Raw genomic sequence first — 18,290 nt, 5'->3', positions numbered from 1 at the left:
ATTATTATTATTATTATTATTATTATTATTATTATTATTATTATTATTGTCTGTCCTACAAGTACAAGTGGATATTTCTTAATGTTTTGCTTGGTAAAACAAAAGTTCAATTTCACTTAGGAATGTTTCAGCTACTATGAAACCATTGGACCACCATCTTTCTTTTAATTTAACTTTTTCAATTTCATTTGAAAACTATAACTTAATTTTGTTTAAAAAAAAATAAAAATAAAAAAAAAAGAATTGTCAGAAAAAGAAAACTTTATCTGGTATACTCACTGTTCACTCCTATTTTCCAACAGTTTAACCTGTCTGTTTAAGATGATAAGGCAAAACAATAATATGCTTGAGTGATAATTCGGTAAACTTGTATAGTTAGCATTTTATGAGATGAAGAGAGTTCTGTATTTATTGTTTTTATTAGGCTACCTCATCATAATTATTGTTTTTCTCAGATTTGTGATTTTTAATCTTAAACAATATTTTTTAATCTCATCATAATTTTTGTATTAAAAGAATTTTGAATCCCAATATTATTTATTATTTTAAACATGTTTTAACAATTTTGACTTTTAATTTTAAAAACTTTTTTTTTTACCTCATAATAATTAATTTTGTATTGAAACAACTCTGAATCTCAGAATTATGCATTTTAAAATAATTTGAGTACAAAAATAAATTATTACATTTTTTTAAATGATTACTTTAAATCTAAAAACAATTTTTTATCTCAGTATAATTTCTTTTTGTTTTAAAATGACTTTGAATCTCATTATTATGCATTTTAAAATAATTTGAATACAATTAAATTATAAAAAATACATTGTTGTTTTCTTTTAACAATTATGACTTTTAATCTAAAAACTTTTTTTTTTTTACCTCACAATAATTTATTTTTGTGCAAATGAATTTGAATCTCATGAAACTAGGACTTTCAGTCTCATGATTATTTTTTTAAATCTTATAGTTATAAAATATTTTATCTTTTTTTTTTTATTTGGCAGAAATAAGAAGCAAAACACATAGTTGACCAACTTCTGCAATGAATCAACATCACATGAACCAACCGCATGGGATGACCTCCAGCCGGTGGTGGGTTTTTTTCTTTCTTTCTTTTTTTTTTTTTTGTAGGAAAAAAACTTACTTTATCAGAACAATTCTGAACAATTTAAAATGTGAAATTTCCTTCTTTTTTAACACTGGTTGGAGCTTTTAATTGCGACCAGTTGACGCAAATCCTTCAGCCGGTGTTTTACTTTGAATGTGTTGACCGGAAGTTGTAATAGTAAATACAGTTAGCTTTAAAGCTGATCGGCGCAGCGTTAGCGGCTAACCAACCAGTTCAGCTCCCAGTCTGACTGAATCAGCAGCAACTGGGGCATTGGCACGTATTCCGCGGCTCTTTTGCGTTTTTCCTGGCTTGTTTTAGAAAAGATCGTCTCTCTTGTTAAAGAGGGGGTGTTGTTGTGGAGCCACGTGTACAGGAACTGGAGTCTGACAGCTTGCCTGACTGAGAACCACTGCAGGTCGGGGTTAGCTAACTGGTCCTTACACCGTTTGCAACCAGCAATCTCCTGCTGGAGTCGTTTGATTTCGCTTTTGGTTTAATCTTTAGTCGCATTTAGGACTTTGTTTAGTCTCCGACACCACTGACACCAGTAAGTCACCTCATTTTAGACCAACAGGTCATCTCTACCGGCGACGTAACCAAGATAAATGCTGTTAAAATAAATCGAGACCTACGTAGGATCCGTGAACGCGCCTGCCTTTATTGTTTTATTTTATTATTATTTATTTTATTTGCCTAAAAATGTATAAAATATGCCACATAAACACGGGTCGTCCAAAGTTCAGGTGAAGTACGGGAAGCGTTCAGGCTCATTCTTATCAAACTGAAAATTACGCTTTATTAAACATTAAGCTAATTAATCTAGTTGTTTGAAGTTAGTTTTCTAGCTAATGTTGATATATGTTCATTATGATGGTATAGTTTTGGATGTTTAATGTGTTAAGATTAAGGGAACAGATTTTTTTTAAGTGGGCGTGATGTAGTAGGGAAAACTCCGACCGTACATGAACGTCACATCACATGCAGCATAAGTGTCGTATTTCTGCCATCGCTGACTTTTCTCATAAAAGCTGTCTCGTGCATATAAGTATTTATTTTTATATTTATGTTTCCAAAGGTGAATATGGCTGTTTGGAGGAAACTGTGGCGTAGAAACCTCCTGGCTGTCTCCATGCTTGTTTACGTCATGCTCCACGCCGCGGACGTCAACGCACGTCCAGCCAACATGTCATCCTCCAAGGACAAGGCCGCAGCCTCTAAGGATGACAATGAGATTCTTCCTCCTGACCATCTGAACGGGGTAAAGATGGAGAGAGACGGACACCTCAACAAGGACTTCCATCAGGAGGTTTTTCTTGGGAAGGAGATGGAGGAGTTCGATGAGGATTCAGAGCCCAGGAGGAACAGAAAGAAGCTGATTGATATTTTCACCAAGTAAGATGTGCTTTTCTTCATTTTTCCCTTTTGACTGTCTGTCAGGAGTTCCTGGATAAAGGGCCGGATTAAAAGTGTACAGGACCCTGGGCCCAGAATGTTCCAGGGCCCCCCATCCCCACCGCAACATTGTGAAAATTGTGAATGATACACTGTGAAACAACATTTCTAACATCTCTCAGCCAGTGGTACCAATAGCAACACATTGGACACTGTGGTGTAACTATCTGGCTTTTATAAACATTTAGTTTCATGTCCGAACTGCTGGTGTTTGCCCTATGTGGCCCCCACATGGGGCCTAAGTATGCATGGGCCCCTGGGCCTGTGCCCATAATACCCATTGGATAATCCGGCCAAGAGTAGGGCTGGGTATCATTCAAAATTTTTCGATACTGGTACCGGTACTGATACCTTCACTTCAATACCGGTTCATCAACGATACTTTTTTCGATACTTAACAAAAATAAAATTACACATTATCAATAAATTCTGAGTTTTATTTTTCAGCTTTGGCTTTCTCACACTCAAAAATCAGTTTTCCAACATCAATTTAAATGCAAATTTTTTGTGCAAAAGAACAGTTGCAAACAAGTTACAAAGCAGCATCTGGTGCTCATTGCTGCAGACTAAACACCCTCAAATTTTAGTGAGGCTTTACTTAGCAATTCTTTTTCAGGAAAATTAACATGTCTGCTTTCTCAGGTAGGAGACATGCACGCTCCAGGCTGATGGTGTCCCCAGCAGTAGAGAATGTACGCTCTGAGGGTGTGGATGATGCTTGCACACAAAGATACCTAGTTGCCAAGTTTGATAATATTGGCAAAGTATCCCTCACATTCCACCACCAGGTTACTGGATTCACTGAGGTTAGGGTGGATGGCAGATCCCTGTAATGCTGTATTTCTCTCTGAATTGTCTGTGCAGTGGTTAGAGTATCCTCTTGTCTCCTTTCAACTGCCATGTCCTCGTCAGCAAATAGCTCCTCAAGGGCAGAGAGCTTTGGCTTCTTCTGGAAACAAAAAAAAAAAAGGAAAAAAAAGAGAAGCAAAAGACAATCAGCCTTGGTGTCAGTCAATTTCCTTAAAATAATAAATGGGGGAATTATATATATAACATTATGTATGTGTATATATATATATATATATATATACACACATACACATACATACACACATTCATGCTATATTACCACTGTTGCTACTGCAGCTGTACAGTCTTCATCAGAGGAGTCATCATTAACATGGTCACCAGCAATGGTGTCTTCAAGGTTCTGTTTCAAGTTCTGGGCCTGGACCCTGGTCTTTACACCCTCATTCTGTATTCAATAGATTATATGAGTCATATACACTGATATACTACAATGGAAGAGGAAAGGAATACAACCAACAACAATAAACACCTGTTGTGAGGTTCTGCTCATGAGCTCCTCCTCCAATCTGGTCCACACTCCATCGGCCACTTTAGACTTGAATCTCGGGTCTAAGGCTGTGCCCTCCTCTAAGAACTGCTTGATGCTCTCATCCTGCACAGCAAAAACATGCTATAGTAGTTATGTCTGTTTGAGTATATTTAATGAAAACAACAGAGAAATCAGAATTTTGTTACACACTCGGTATCGTTTTGAGAGGTCTTCCCAGATCTTCTCCTTTATGGACCGTGTAAAGGAAGAGTCCTCATCAGTGACTGTAAAGTGCTGCTGGAGCTTCCCCAAGATGGGTAGAATCTGGCCCAGAGTTGGACTCCTTTCAGCAGAGATGCAGATGGTTGACGTATAGAGGACCTTCATAACTTTGACAAACTGTTCTGCTTTTCTGTAATCGTCATCAGAAAGTCTCTCCAGTCTGAAAAAAGTACACATTGTTTTTTGTAGCTACAGCCTTTTGAGCACTTTAGCTTACATTGAAAATGGAATAAGGTAATATCAATGTACTTCCTTATCTACAATACCTGTCCTTCTCCATTGGTTTTTTTAAACGAGGGTCCATGGAAGCTGCCTGGATAGCAGGGAACTGCTCCAGAAATCGCTCCACCATCAGAAACAAGCTGTTCCACCTGTTCTTCACATCCAGAATGACAGCATGTTGTGGAAGACCTAGAGAGAGCATGTGTTTGGTTGTCAAATAGGTTGTCTTTGTGTAGTAGTAGTAGTAGTTCAATAACTGATTTAGCCATGGAATTTTGCTCCAACTTTAGTCTGTTTCCATTTCCAGACTTACCGAGAAGATGCTGCTTCTCTTTTAGGACAGGTTTAGCCAAGCTACACCTCTTTAACCACACCACCATAGCTCTGATCCTTCCTGCCCACCTGGAGACTGCTGGTATAGTGTACAATTTTTGAGCAGCAATGTTTAGAGTATGAGCAAAGCAGCCAATTTTTCGAATGCTCATTTTTTTTTACTGCTACATCCATATTAGCTGCATTGTCTACAGTAATGGCAACAACTTTTTCCTTGATATTAAATTCATCAAGAATATCCCCTATTTCCTCAGCTATTACAGCTCCTGTCTGTGATGTGTAGACTGCCCTGGTATGCAGGATTTTCTCCTTCATGGCACCCTCTCTCACGTAGTGGACTGAAACAGTCAGGTAGTGGTCCTGTGCCACACTGGTCCAGCCATCTGCAGTCACAGCTACATCCCTGACGTCTTGCAATTCTGTCTTGACATTTCCCTTCTCTACTGCATACCATGCAGGTATGAGTGTATTTGACAGTGTCTCTGCTGGGGGACTGATATCTGGGGTTTAGGGCCCTTATCATCTCCCTAAATTGAAATTGGAACACAAAACATCAATGATCGTATGGTTGTATTATTATTACTGCTTACTATAAAAGTAAAAAAAAAAACAAAAAAAACATTATCTAAGCTGTAGCTGAGAGATAACTAATCAACAATAGCTTTTGAGGCTTACTTACCTCCACCATGGAGCCTCCACTGTGGAAAAAGGCAGCAAACCTTTAACAATAAAGTTTGTAACTGCCCTGTGGCACTCATCTTGTTTTTCTTTGGACAGTTTTCCTTTTTCAGCCAGTGTGAAAGGATTCACATTGGCTGGCCTTGTCTTCCTCCCACCATGGTGAACTGGATCAGCAGTTTCTGTGAGGAGAAAATAAACAACACACCTAAAATAAGATGTACTCTTCAACCAATCGACCGACCTAACAGATAACCTCTTATAAAGATGCTAATATCAGTCACTGTCGTTCATTTGTTAGCTTTCTAGCTCAATAGCCATAAAATAAAGCTACACAACAATATATCCAGAACGTGATAAAGTAACATTTTAGTCATCTCGGTGCATCTTTTTAGTTGCAGTAACGTTAACGTAAGTAAACAAACATAACGTTGGCCCAATTTTGCTAAACGTTAACTTACCTGTTGAAATCCCAGACACAGCGCCGTCGTCGGTCCGCTCGGGTAAAACGGGGTCCGGTGGTGCAAGTTTTGGAGGCCCCCCAGTCTCTTCAACGTCCTCAGGCGGACTTGAATGATGTGAGGACGACGCATGCGGTCCACTCTTCTTGCAGTCAAACACGGAGCAACTTTCTGCCCTTAAATTGATTCCGTGCACATTCAAATGCTTCATCAAATTCGTCGTGTTACCAGCCTTAGCAACTATTTGTTTTTGGCAAATATTGCACCGCGCACTGTTGGCATCAATCTTGCTAAAATGGAGCCACACTTTTGACCTGGGAGGCATTTTTTCCCTGCTTTGATAACACACGCGCTATAGTTAGCAACACAAATACACGTGAACCTTGTTGTGGGCGTAACCACACGGTATTGTCTCTATGTGCCCGAACCACATGTGGCATTACAGCCAATCATCGGCAGCATTGTCAGCTCTCGTTCCTGTTATTAACCCTTAAAGGCACCGAAACTTGGCACCGACAGACACATCATATTTTGATACTGTTTAGTATTGAAGTTTTTCGGTCGGTGTAATAAAAGAACCAAAGTTCGGTACCCAGCCCTAGCCAAGAGATTGGCTTGGATGAGATTATGTAATGTAGGCGCACATCGGGCAACAGGTCGGACTTGACCGGTTTATCAAGCAAACTTTGAATTAATAAAAGGCCTTGAGGCCAAAATCTTTTATTTAAAGAACCGAAACAGAGACATTATGAGAGAGAAGTTCAGAACAGAGACACTTTCACCTAGCTGTAGCTGCTCAACAAACTTCTTCATTCAGTCAAAGAGGAGTCATGGTGGACTCTCGATAATAGGGCTGCAACTAACAATTATTTTAATAGTCGATTAATCTGTAAATGTTTTTTTGATTAGTCACAATTATTTCTGTCCCGCCCACTATCTTTTCTTCCAGTTGACGCAGCTCTTTTTTTACTGGCTCTCTCTTCATTTGCATCATATGAACGTCCCCCTGATTCCCTGTCAGTCCCAACATAATGTCCTTTAGTAAGTTAAAAGAATGACTCCTGAACCAGTTGAATATTAAATTTAAGTTCAACAGCTTAATACTAATTTATTTTAAACCATTCAAACTTAGCCTCAGTGTCATATCCAAGCTGGACAGAATTGGCCTCAAAAGGAAAACAAGATAAATAAAATATTTAAACATCATAATCTTCATAGAACTGCATTGAAATGATTATTTACATCTTGAAAAAGCCTGTTTTGTAGGTAAACAAGGGCAAGAATCCTTTCAAACATTCCTGAATCCAAACGATGATCCAGATCACCACCTAAATTAAATCACTTCTTCCTTTTCACATTTCCAACAACTCCTGAAAATTTCATGAAAATCTATCCATAACTTTTTGAGTTATCTTGAACACAAACAGATAAACGGTGGTAAAAACAGAAGTTCTTTGGCAGAGGTAACAACAGCACATCGCTTCTCGCTAATGCTAACTTTGCCATCAGGAACGCTGGAAACCATGACTCCAGGGTGGTTTTGTTTCAGATGCTCATGCGTGACTGTCGTGCTGCCGTGGTACGCCAACTCTGCATGGCAGACGACCCATTTCACCTGTTTGACACTTTGTTTAGCATGAAATATCCTCAAACTTTGGAAATAGGTCACGCCACCATCAGTTTCTTCTTCATTGTTTAAACAAAGACGCTGCAGGACACACAAAATGACAATACTGCCCCCAGGACTTCCTGTGGTGCTTTGCATCGTTTGCTCGGTGTTTAGAATTCTTATACTGTCTGAAAAGCTGTTACAGGCGTTTATAGCACAATGCATTGATGAATTTTCATTGTTGACGTTGTGGACAAATTGTTGCAGCCTTACTCTGTAACTAATCTTTAGACTTTACGTAAGTTCAACCCTGAGAACGGCAACTAGACATGTTGTGTTTAATGTTCTGTAATTAGGAAGTAAAACTTTGTTCATCGATCACATTTCGAGACAGAGAATCACAAAGTCTTGTACAGAAAAACTAAAAAGAGTGAGATGAGAATAAAAAAAAAATAAGCAGAAAAGGCAGAGAATCATTGGGTATAAGTAGCTGTAAACAGAGTCTGCAGCGCACTGACGAAGTCCTGGAGCAACTAGCGAGGAAGCTCTGTCAGTTTCCAGCCTCCTTGGTCACATGACCTTACGGACCTAAGATCCTCAGAGAACTTACTTCAACTCTGTGAAACATCAAGGAAACATCTGCAGCGGACAAAAACGAAACATACTATGTATACCAGGGGTGGGCAAGTCCAGTCCAGGAAGGCAGCAGTCCTGCAGATGTTAGGAGTTCCACTGCTGCAACACATCTGACACACATCAGACTTGTGCAGAGATGACATCAGTTACATTTGAGTCAGGTGTGTTGCAGCAGGGAAACAGCTGCAGGACTCTGGTATAGTTTAATCCTGCTGCAGACAACGTCTCCACAGCGATCTTAGACATCGCCTCGGATCACATGGAACACCTCCTGCATTTCTGGCGACATTTTCAGAGACTCAAATCGCTAAATGTGGCGGTCATGTGATTCCAGAGAAACAGCCTCATTTGTATTTGGTCACATGTTAAAAAAAAAAAAAAAAAAAAAAAAAACACGGGTTCAGGCTATAAAAATAACTGTTTCGTAATTGTAAATATATTAAAAAAAAAGAAAAATATTCAAACATGTCTAAATTTAAATTAAAAAAAAAAAAAAAAGAAAAAAAGCCAGTTCCCAGAGAGGTGGGCCGGATTTGTGTCTGTATTGCCGCAACTGGGCGGACATTTAGACTTTAGACGCCTTGTGCAAAAATTAACTTTGCATCGAGCTGTTGCAAACCGGATGTTTCTTAAGATCAGATTTGCACACAAGATGTGAGAAGAGTGTGACTTTGCAAACCTTTACAGCGAACTCTGCTTTGTCATGTTGCTTTGTGTGGAAAGCAGAGATAAATAATATTTCTAAACAGAGAGCATTGTGGCTGCATTACAAGAAAACGCAGCATATTTGTACACAACGGCACATTTTCATGTCATTATTAATCACATCTTGCATGTTAAGAGAAGTTCAGTCAATGCTAGCAGCCGAAGTCCGGTCTGACTCAACGCAATGTTTTAGCTTAATCCCATTACACTGTATTTATCTTGATGGCTTGAAATTTCCTCTAAAACACTGGATTTGATTTAAATTGCGATTCTCACAATTCTTCAATATTGCTGATTTTTGTAGATTAAAAAAAAAATGTATAAAACTTTATTTTGCTCATCATTTTTCTTGAGTTCAGTTAGGAAAAAACAACACACTAGCCAGACCATCATTCTGCTGCTATGATGCCCAAGAAGACGAGTAAAAAGATCAATAAAAACAATAAAAATGACAAAAATTTTGTAATGCATTATTTTTGTTTATTCGGAAAAAAAAAATTTGTTTAAAAATTGTGAAGCATAAAATCCCGACTAATGATTTTTTTTTAATTCAATTTTCCTACCTCTATCATCCATCCATCCATCCATTCTCCGCCGCTTATCCGGGGTCGGGTTGCGGGGGCAGCATCCTAAGCAGGGAAACCCAGACTTCCCTCTCCCCAGCCACATTTGCCAACTCTGCGGGGGGGATCCCAAGTCGTTCCCAGGCCAGCCGAGAGATATAATCCCTCCAGCGTGTCCTGGGTCTTCCCAGGGGTCTCCTCCCAGAGGGACGTGCCTGGAACACCTCACCAGGGAGGTCCAGGAGGCATCCTGACCAGATGCCCGAGCCACCTCACCTGGTTCCTCTCGATGCGGAGGAGCAGCGGCTCTACTCTGATCTCCTCCCGGATGACCGAGCTCCTCACCCTATCTCTAAGGGAGAGCCCGGCCACCCTGCGGAGGAAACCCATTTCAGCCGCCTGTATACGAGATCTCGTTCTTTCGGTCACGACCCACAGCTCATGACCATAGGTGAGGGTAGGAACGTAGATCGACTGGTAAATCGAGAGCTTCGCCTTCTGGCTCAGCTCCTTCTTCACCATGACAGACCGGCACAGAGTCCGCATTACTGCAGACGCCGCACCGATCCGTCTGTCGATCTCGCACTCCATCCTTCCCTCACTACTGAACAAGACCCCGAGATCTTGCTAGCAATGGCAGCTCCAGTCTGAAATGTCAGCCTGATGATATTTTTAACTGGCAGGTGTCCAATAATTGTCTGTTTAATTTCTGTCTACTGTCTGCTGGTGATATTTGTTCTTTTGGAGCCAATTATACTCAACAAGCTTTCAGAATTTTTGTTTTCTGGAGTACGTTAAGAAGTTAGTTTGTTTTTCTTTGGTATTAAAGGCAAGTAATTGTGTTATTGTTAATAACTGGAGCTATTTCTCTCACTTGTCCTGTGACAGAGTCGACTTTAACAAGGACCGGAGTGTGAGCGCGAAAGAGATGCAGCGCTGGATCATGGAGAAAACAGAGGAGCACTTTCAGGAGGCCATGAAGGAGAACAAAAACAGTTTTCGTGCTGTTGATCCTGACGGAGACGGTGAGAGACGACCTCGCCTCTAGGGGCGCTAAACCTGTAACTTCCCACAGGTGACATGACAGTCACAAAGTTAAACCGTCCCCATCTGTGTTTCACTTAGTTATGAAAGCATTAGCATTAGCTGTTAGCTTATGGGACAACACAGTTGTACTGAAAACCATAAAACCAAACCAGGCCAATTGCTTATCGTTCTGTTACTAGTTTGATATTTACATGCATGTTAGGAAATGTATTTATTGCTGCAAACTGGCCCAACTTACTAAAAATTTAAAGCTTTGCTCTGCAGCTGATTAGGTTCAACTAGCCACATTTAGCTTCTAATAAACAGCAAAATAAAGACCCAGACATATCCTGCAACTCATCAGACATTTACTGCCGTTGTTCTGAATAAACGCCGGCTGAAAGATGTGAAAATGTTAATCACGATTTGCTATATTTGCACAACAGACAAAGAGCTAACTTAGCAGTTTGGTAACACAGGCAAGCAGAGTGTGGTTTTTACATCCACACTGTTGTTTCATCAGACTCCAACCAACAGGTGGGCTCGTCTCTTTCCTCTGGAGCGATCCCTTTCCTGCTTTCCATTTCTGGCCTCCTCAGACACCGTTTTCCCCTTCTGACTTTGTTCAGCCATGACTAACTTTGGTTGGAAGAGGAGGAAAGAGTAGAACAAGACAGAGCCATCAGTTTATAGAGAGGGCTGTAAAGCGAAGGGCTCCAGGTCACATGATCGCATGAAAGAGAGCTGCATCAACGCTTTTCGAACACTGTATGCTGACCCCAGAAATGATTCATTATTACTCACATTATGCTGTTGTTGGGATCAAAAGTTACAGTATCTAACGAAAAAATCTTCCTGCAGGACATGTGACGTGGGACGAATACAGAGTCAAATTTCTGGCCAGTAAAGGTTTCGATGAGAAAGAGATTGCAGAGAGAATAAAGAACAACGAAGATCTGAAACTGGATGAAGAGAGTAAGACACAAATATTCGCTTTTTTTCTTTATTTGCATCTCAGTAATTGTTGTAGGTAGATGTTAAAGCTGAGAATACGTCAGTGGTTAACGTTCGTCTTCTCTCCGTTCATCCCTGCAGCTCAGGAAGTGTTGGAAAGCTTGAAGGACCGCTGGTTTCAGGCTGATAACCCTCCAGCGGACCAGCTGCTAAATGAGGAGGAGTTCCTGTCCTTCCTCCATCCTGAGCACAGCAGAGGAATGCTCAAATACATGGTCAAGGAAATAGTCAGAGACTTAGGTACATTTATTCTCCCATTTGTGTGGATCTCAGTGTAAACTTGCAGTATGTTACTGTTGTGGCTAACAGATGACTGAAGTCCCACTTGGCAGCATGTGAGCCATGTATGTGTGTACGTATGTGTGTATGAACGGATGTATGTACGTACATATGTATGCATGTGTGTACATATGTATGTAGGTACAGTTATATGTATGTATGTTTGTAATGTGTGTATGTACAGATGTATGTTTGTACAAATAAGTCTGTCTGATCTATCCATCCATCTTCTGCCGCTTATCCGGGGGTCAGGTCGTGGGGTCAGCAGCCTAAGCAGGGAAGCCCAGACTTCCCTCTCCCCGGGGGGGTCCAAAGGCGTTCCCAGGCCAGCCGAGAGATATAATCCCTCCAGCGTGTCCTGGGTCTTCCCCGGGGTCTCCTCCCAGAGGGACGTGCCTGGAACACCTCACCAGGGAGGTCCAGGAGGCATCCTGACCAGATGCCCGAGTCACCTCAACTGGTTCCTCTCGATGCGGAGGAGCAGCGGCTCTACTCTGATCTCCTCCCAGATGACTGTGCTCCTCACCCTATCTCTAAGGGAGAGCCTGGCCACCCTGCAGAGGAAAGCCACCTGTATATGAGATCTCATTCTGTCCGTCATGACCCACAGCTCATGACCATAAGTGAAGGTAGGATCGTAGATCGACTGGTAAATCGAGAGCTTCGCCCTCTGGCTCAGCTCCTTCTTCACCACAACAGGTCGGCGTAGAGTCCGTATTACTGCAGACGCCGCACCGATCTGTCTGTCGATCTCACGCTCCATCCTTCCCTCACTCGTGAACAAGACCCCGAGGAGTGTGATTCCCCTGTAATTGGAACACACCCTCCGGTCCTCCTTAAAAACGGGGACCACCACCCCAGTCTGCCCGTCCAGAGGCACTGTCCCCAATGTCCACGCAATGCTGCAGAGGCATGCCAGGACAGCCCCACAGCATCCAGATCCTTAAGGAACTCTGAGCTGATCTTTTCCATCCCCGGGCCTTGCCGAGTCCACCTCTGAGTCCACCAGCTCTGCTTCCTCACTGGAAGACGTGTTGGTAGGATTGAGGAGGTCTTCAAAGTATTCCCTCTACTGACCCACAACGTCCCGAGTTGAGGTCAGCAGCTCCCCACCTCCACTGTACACTGTACCGATTGAGCACTGCTTCCCCCTCTTGAGACGTCGGATGGTGGACCTACTTCCCACTTCTGAGTTTTTCCCTTGTTGACAGCCAAAGCCGCATGTCGCTTCACCGGTCGGGACCCATCAGCTGCCTCCAGAGTCCCACAGGCCAAGAAGGCCCGATAGGACTCCTTCTTCAGCTTGACGGCATCCCTCACTGCTGGTGTCCACCAACGAGTCCTGGGATTACCGCCACGACAGGCACCAACGCCACAGCTCCGGCTGGCCGCCTCAACAATAGAGGCACGGAACACAGCCCATTTGTACTCAATGTCCCCCGCCTCATTTGGGACATGGTTGAATGTCCCATGGCTGTGGGAGTTGATCCTCGCTCTAATGGGGGACTCCGGCAGACATTCCCAGCTGACCCTCACAACACGTTTGGGCCTGCCAGATCTGACTGGCTTCCTCTCCCCACCACCAGGTGGTGATCAGTTGTCAGCTCCACCCCCGATATGATTACAAAATCGATAATCGAACTGAGGCCCAGGGGGTCCTGATGCCAGGCGTACATATGGCCTCTCTTATGTTTAAACATGGTGTTCGTGATGGACAATCAATGACGAGCACTGAAGTCTAATAACAAAACACCGTTTGGGTTCAGAGGGGGAGGACCATGCTTTGCAATCACTCCCCTCCAGGTCTCACTGTCATTGTCCATGTGAGCATTGAAGTCCCCCAGCAGAAAAATGGAGTCCCCAGAAGGAGCACCCTCCAGCACTCCCTCCAAGGACTCCAGAAAGGGTCTCTAAACTGCTGTTTGGTGCATAAGCACAGACAACAGTCAGAACCCGTTCCCCCACCTGAAGGTGGAGGGAAGCTACCCTTTCATCCTCCGGGGTAAACCCCAATGCAAAGGCACCAAGCCGGGGGCTGATGAGAATGCCCACACCTGCCCGGCACCTCTCACCATGAGCAACTCCAGAGTGGAAGAAGGTCCAGCCCCTCTCGAGGGTACTGGTTCCAGAGCCCAAGCCATGCGTCGAGGTGAGTCCAACTATATCTAGCCGAAACTGCTCAACCGTGCACACAAGCTCAGGCTCCTTCCCCACCAGAGAGGTGACGTTCCACGTCCCTAGAGCCAGCTTCTGCAGCCGGGGATCGGACCGCCAGGGTCCCCGCCTCTAGCTGCCGCCCAGCTCACACTGCACCCGACCCCTACGGCTCCTGTTTTAGATGTATTACAACTTCTCAAGACCAGAGTATTTTCCACCACACTCCTCCCACAGATGGTGAGCCCACGGGAGGTGGGGCCCATGTAACCCTTTCGGGCTGTGCCCAACCGTGCCCTGCGGGCAAAGGCCCGGCCACCAGCCGCTTTCATGCCCCACCCCCAGGCCTGGCTATAAAGGGGGGCCCAGGTGACCCGTGTCTGGGCAAGGGAACATTTCCGCCCATTGTCGTTGTAATCATAGGGGTCTTTGAGCTGCACTTAGTCTGGTCCCTCCCCTAGACACCTGTTTGCCATGGGTGACCCTACTAGGGGCATAAATCCCCCAACAACATAGCTGCTAGGATCTTCAGGACACACAAACCCCTCCACCACGATAAGGTGACGGCTCAGGGAGGAGTTACGTCTGTCTGTACATATGTATATATGTATGTGTATGCATTTGTGTATAAACATTTGTATGTATTCATTTGTACATGCGTATGTGTGTATGTATGCATACATATTTGTTTTTAATAATGACGTATTTTTACATATGAATAGGCATGTAATTTTGTTTGTATATGTATGTATAATGTATACATGTACATAAGTGTGTCATTGCTGTCTGATGAAAACCACGTATGTCCACTTGTGAAGTTTTTGACGTTCTATTATATATGGCATCTTCACAGTCTTCCCCATCAACTGACACTTTATTAACCAGTGTCAGAAAAAGCTTCCCCAGCTATCCACCACAAAAAAGGAAGTATACTTTTTTTTTTTTTATCAAGCAGTTAAAGTAATGTTACGTGATGATTCATAATAAATAACTCAACAACTCACCCAGCTACCTTCGGACTAAACCGTAAAAATAACAATAGAATAACCAAGTCAAACGTGTGCATGTCAGTATTAAATGTAGGAGTTTCATTTCAATATAAACCAACAAAAGAAAAGCCTTAGATTTGCGTATTATGTTTTACTTAAAGTTTACTGTTCAACAGCCTGCTATTATTAGTGTGACCTAAAAAGAGACTGCAGGCTTGCATATAATCAGACGTTGTTAGAAGACAAAAAAATTATTATTTTTTTTTTTCCAAAAACCATGTACGTCCACTATCTGTCACAGACAAAGCATGTTAGTCCATTTTAAAAGTATTTAAACTTGTCACTAATACATTTGCAAACAGGGTTTCATTCCATGCCCTAAAAATATCTATATTATTTACACAAAAATGGGTTTACTGTGTTGGTTAGTTTGTGAGAAACAATTTTTCATGCTGTAAAAAAAGTAATTTTGGAGATACACGCTTTTCATCGGACAGCAATGATGTACATATGTATGAATATTTGTATGTAGGTACATATATATGTATGTACATATGAATTTATGGCAATATGTATGCACATATGGATGTAGATTTATGTAAATGTATACATACACACACTTAAGTGTGTGTGCACTTTTACATATGCATGCAAATATGAATGTACATATGCATGTATGCAGATTTATGTCTGTAATGTTGTGTATAAGGAAGTATTTATGTGTATACATATGTATGTTTAGGAATATGCATGTGTATGGACATAAGTATGTATGTACAGATGTTCGTATGTATGTATATGAGAGGTTGCAGAGGTTAAATCAAGGGTTCATTCTGCTTTTTCTGCAGACCAGGACGGAGATAAGAAACTGACTCTGTCAGAGTTCATCTCTCTACCTGTGGGAACTGTGGAGAACCAGCAAGCTCAGGACATCGATGACGACTGGGTCCGAGAGCGGAAGAAGGAGTTTGAGGATGTCATTGATGAAAACCATGATGGTATCGTCACCATGGAGGAGCTTGAGGTGATTAACACATATACAACTCTCCAGTTTGATTTCCTGTTTTAATTGCAGTGTTTTAGGTAAAATACTGCAACGACACAAATAGTGCTCAAAAAGCCAAAAGACACCAAAAAACACTAGTTTTAGTGTTCAAATATACTAAATGGATACAAAAAAAATTGACATTTAACCTTTAACAGCTATATGATTGATAAACAATACTTTTTAAACCACAGAATAACTTTTTTTTTAGTAGAATAAATATATCTACAGAAGTTAAAGGATAAGGGTTGGAAACTTAGAGTTGCATCCATACCCCAGTATCATTTGGCATACTTTGGGAGATGCAGTCCATTTCAAACCATTATATGATCCACATGAGTCCAAATAATAGACTAGTTAAATAACACTTCTGAGGAAACCAACAGATTGCATCTGATTTATTTATTTTAATTCATCAAGCTTTCTGTAAACACGTGAGTCTGTTCCAACCCTTTCCTGTCTTTCTCCGATCCATCCCGCAGGAGTACATGGACCCGATGAATGAGCACAACGCTCTGAACGAAGCCAAGCAGATGATCGCTGTTGCTGACGAGAACCAGAATCATCACTTGGAGCTGGAAGAGATTCTTAGGTACAGTGAATACTTCACAGGCAGCAAGCTCATGGATTACGCCAGAAACGTCCATGAGGAGTTTTAAAAAGCCCCTTCTTTCCCCACCCCATCCAACATCTGCTTCAGGAACAAGCCTGGGTGGGCCATAGCCACTAAGTGATGAGACCTTGTGACCCTGATTAAAAACATTGACAGCGTCTTTCAGTTATTAGACTCACCTCTTTGAACCCTGGACCATTACAGCTAACACAGTCTGCCTTCCGTGTGCCACTGGACTGTTTCAATTAGAACATTTTGAAGCGCTGCAACATCCCCAAACATCTTTTTTTTGTTGTGAAATGTGTGTATATGAGGAGTTTTAACGTGGATGTGGTCTCCTTGCAGGACCAGTTTAACCTGGGTGTCTGTAGACGTTGTAAATATTCACATTTGTCACGTAACTCCACCTCTGTAAGCAAGAAAATCTGAGCAATAGAAAGCTGCTGAAATGCAAAACAGATTAAAAGATTTAATTCAGTGTGTTCGGCTGTTTTCCATTATAGCCAGTAAATAAATTACTGTCCTTATCTCAGAAACAGGGTTTTGACTGTGCAGGAAAAAATATAAATATTACTTCAAAATATTACTACATCTTTACTCTTCCCTGCAAACAGTCTTGTGCCTGTTTTTTTTTTTTTTTTTTTTTTTTTTTTTAAATTCATGTGACTGAAACAGGCTGGTTTAGTCTGAACTCTTGGAGCACCCTGGCGACAGCTACCCGCCGGTTAAAACGCTCTTCTAATGCATGTGTTGGGTTCTTGACTTCTCAGTAACCTGTGGACTGTTTTTGGATCCTGCTGCTGGTTCTGGTGTCCCGATCTGATTTGTAAAATAAGAGTTATGATCACAGAACGTGACTTTTTAAACTGTGATAAAAATATACAAGAAAATAAACATTTTTATCAACTGAAGCGCGTTTGTTTGATTGTGGTAATAACTCACACCTGCAAGCACATATACATAGTATACACGCACTAATACAGGACAGAAGAGAGAAGCGTCTGTAAGTACTACTATATAAATATTTTCTCACTCTGGTTACTTCTACTTAAGAAAATCCGTGTTTGGAATGTTTATATGTTAGCGACGCTGCTCTCGATTTACGTTTCTACCTTTCACCTATGTCCACCAGCTGTGAGCAGTGGCCGAAAAAACAACATTGCAAAAGCCAGCAGCTCAAATTATTTTTCCTTTAGCTTTCCTTTAGATAGTGGATGAGAAGTTCAGTCATCCGGGAGGGTTCAGAGTAGAGCTGCTGCTCCTCTAGGAGCCACATGAAGTTGCTCAGGCATCTGGTTAGGATGCCTCCTGGACTTCTGGAGGGATGAGTTGGAGGCAATGTGGTTATTGGGGCTGGTCCTCACTAAGACCTAGAAAGTGGACCACATCAGTCTAGTTCTCAGGTCTTTACACTGCCTGTCTGACTTTAAAGTTCTGTTGCTGATCTATAAAGCTCTGAATGTTAAAGACCAAAATACATCAGCTTGCTTCCCTTCTGGAATCAAGAGATTGCTGTTCATGTCCCTGTTAAATGAATAAATTCATTCATTCATTCGTCTACTCTCCTTTCTTTAGTCCTCTCTGTCAGCTCCAGTATTAATATGCTAATTCACCAAAAAACATGGAAAATATAAGACCTGAGTCTAAAGATAAGCCTTTTATCCATAAAGCTCTGCTTGGCTAATTTGTTAAGCACATCACGGCATCCAGACCATCATTCTTCTTGCAAAGATGCAAGCCAAAAAATGAAAAACAGGTGTAGAGCAGCTGCAATACCAT

General features: G+C 41.8%; 1 protein-coding gene across 2 annotated transcripts; it reads left to right on the top strand.

The window, feature by feature from the left end:
* The first annotated feature begins 1,321 nt into the window (after window positions 1-1,321).
* On the top strand, window positions 1,322-17,408 carry sdf4 (stromal cell derived factor 4). 2 transcript variants are annotated; one of them, XM_079238698.1, is made up of 7 exons: window positions 1,322-1,526; window positions 2,187-2,503; window positions 10,280-10,416; window positions 11,279-11,392; window positions 11,513-11,671; window positions 15,702-15,877; window positions 16,381-17,407. In XM_079238698.1, exons 2-7 carry the CDS (start codon window positions 2,193-2,195, stop codon window positions 16,555-16,557), a joined length of 1,074 nt encoding a protein of 357 aa, XP_079094824.1. In that variant the 5' UTR covers window positions 1,322-1,526; window positions 2,187-2,192; the 3' UTR covers window positions 16,558-17,407. The 2 variants fall into 2 exon arrangements, with proteins under 2 accessions (XP_079094824.1, XP_079094825.1); XM_079238699.1 differs by lacking the exon at window positions 1,322-1,526 and adding an exon at window positions 1,550-1,658 and having other exon boundaries at window positions 16,381-17,408.
* Window positions 17,409-18,290: the final 882 nt, after the last annotated feature.

The sequence above is a fragment of the Telmatherina bonti genome (genome assembly GCF_933228915.1).
Source record: "Telmatherina bonti genome assembly, chromosome: 4".
In the NCBI taxonomy this organism is placed as follows: domain Eukaryota; kingdom Metazoa; phylum Chordata; class Actinopteri; order Atheriniformes; family Telmatherinidae; genus Telmatherina; species Telmatherina bonti.
The sequence above is the reverse complement of the archived record's forward strand: the minus strand, read 5'-3'. Positions and strand labels throughout refer to the sequence as shown.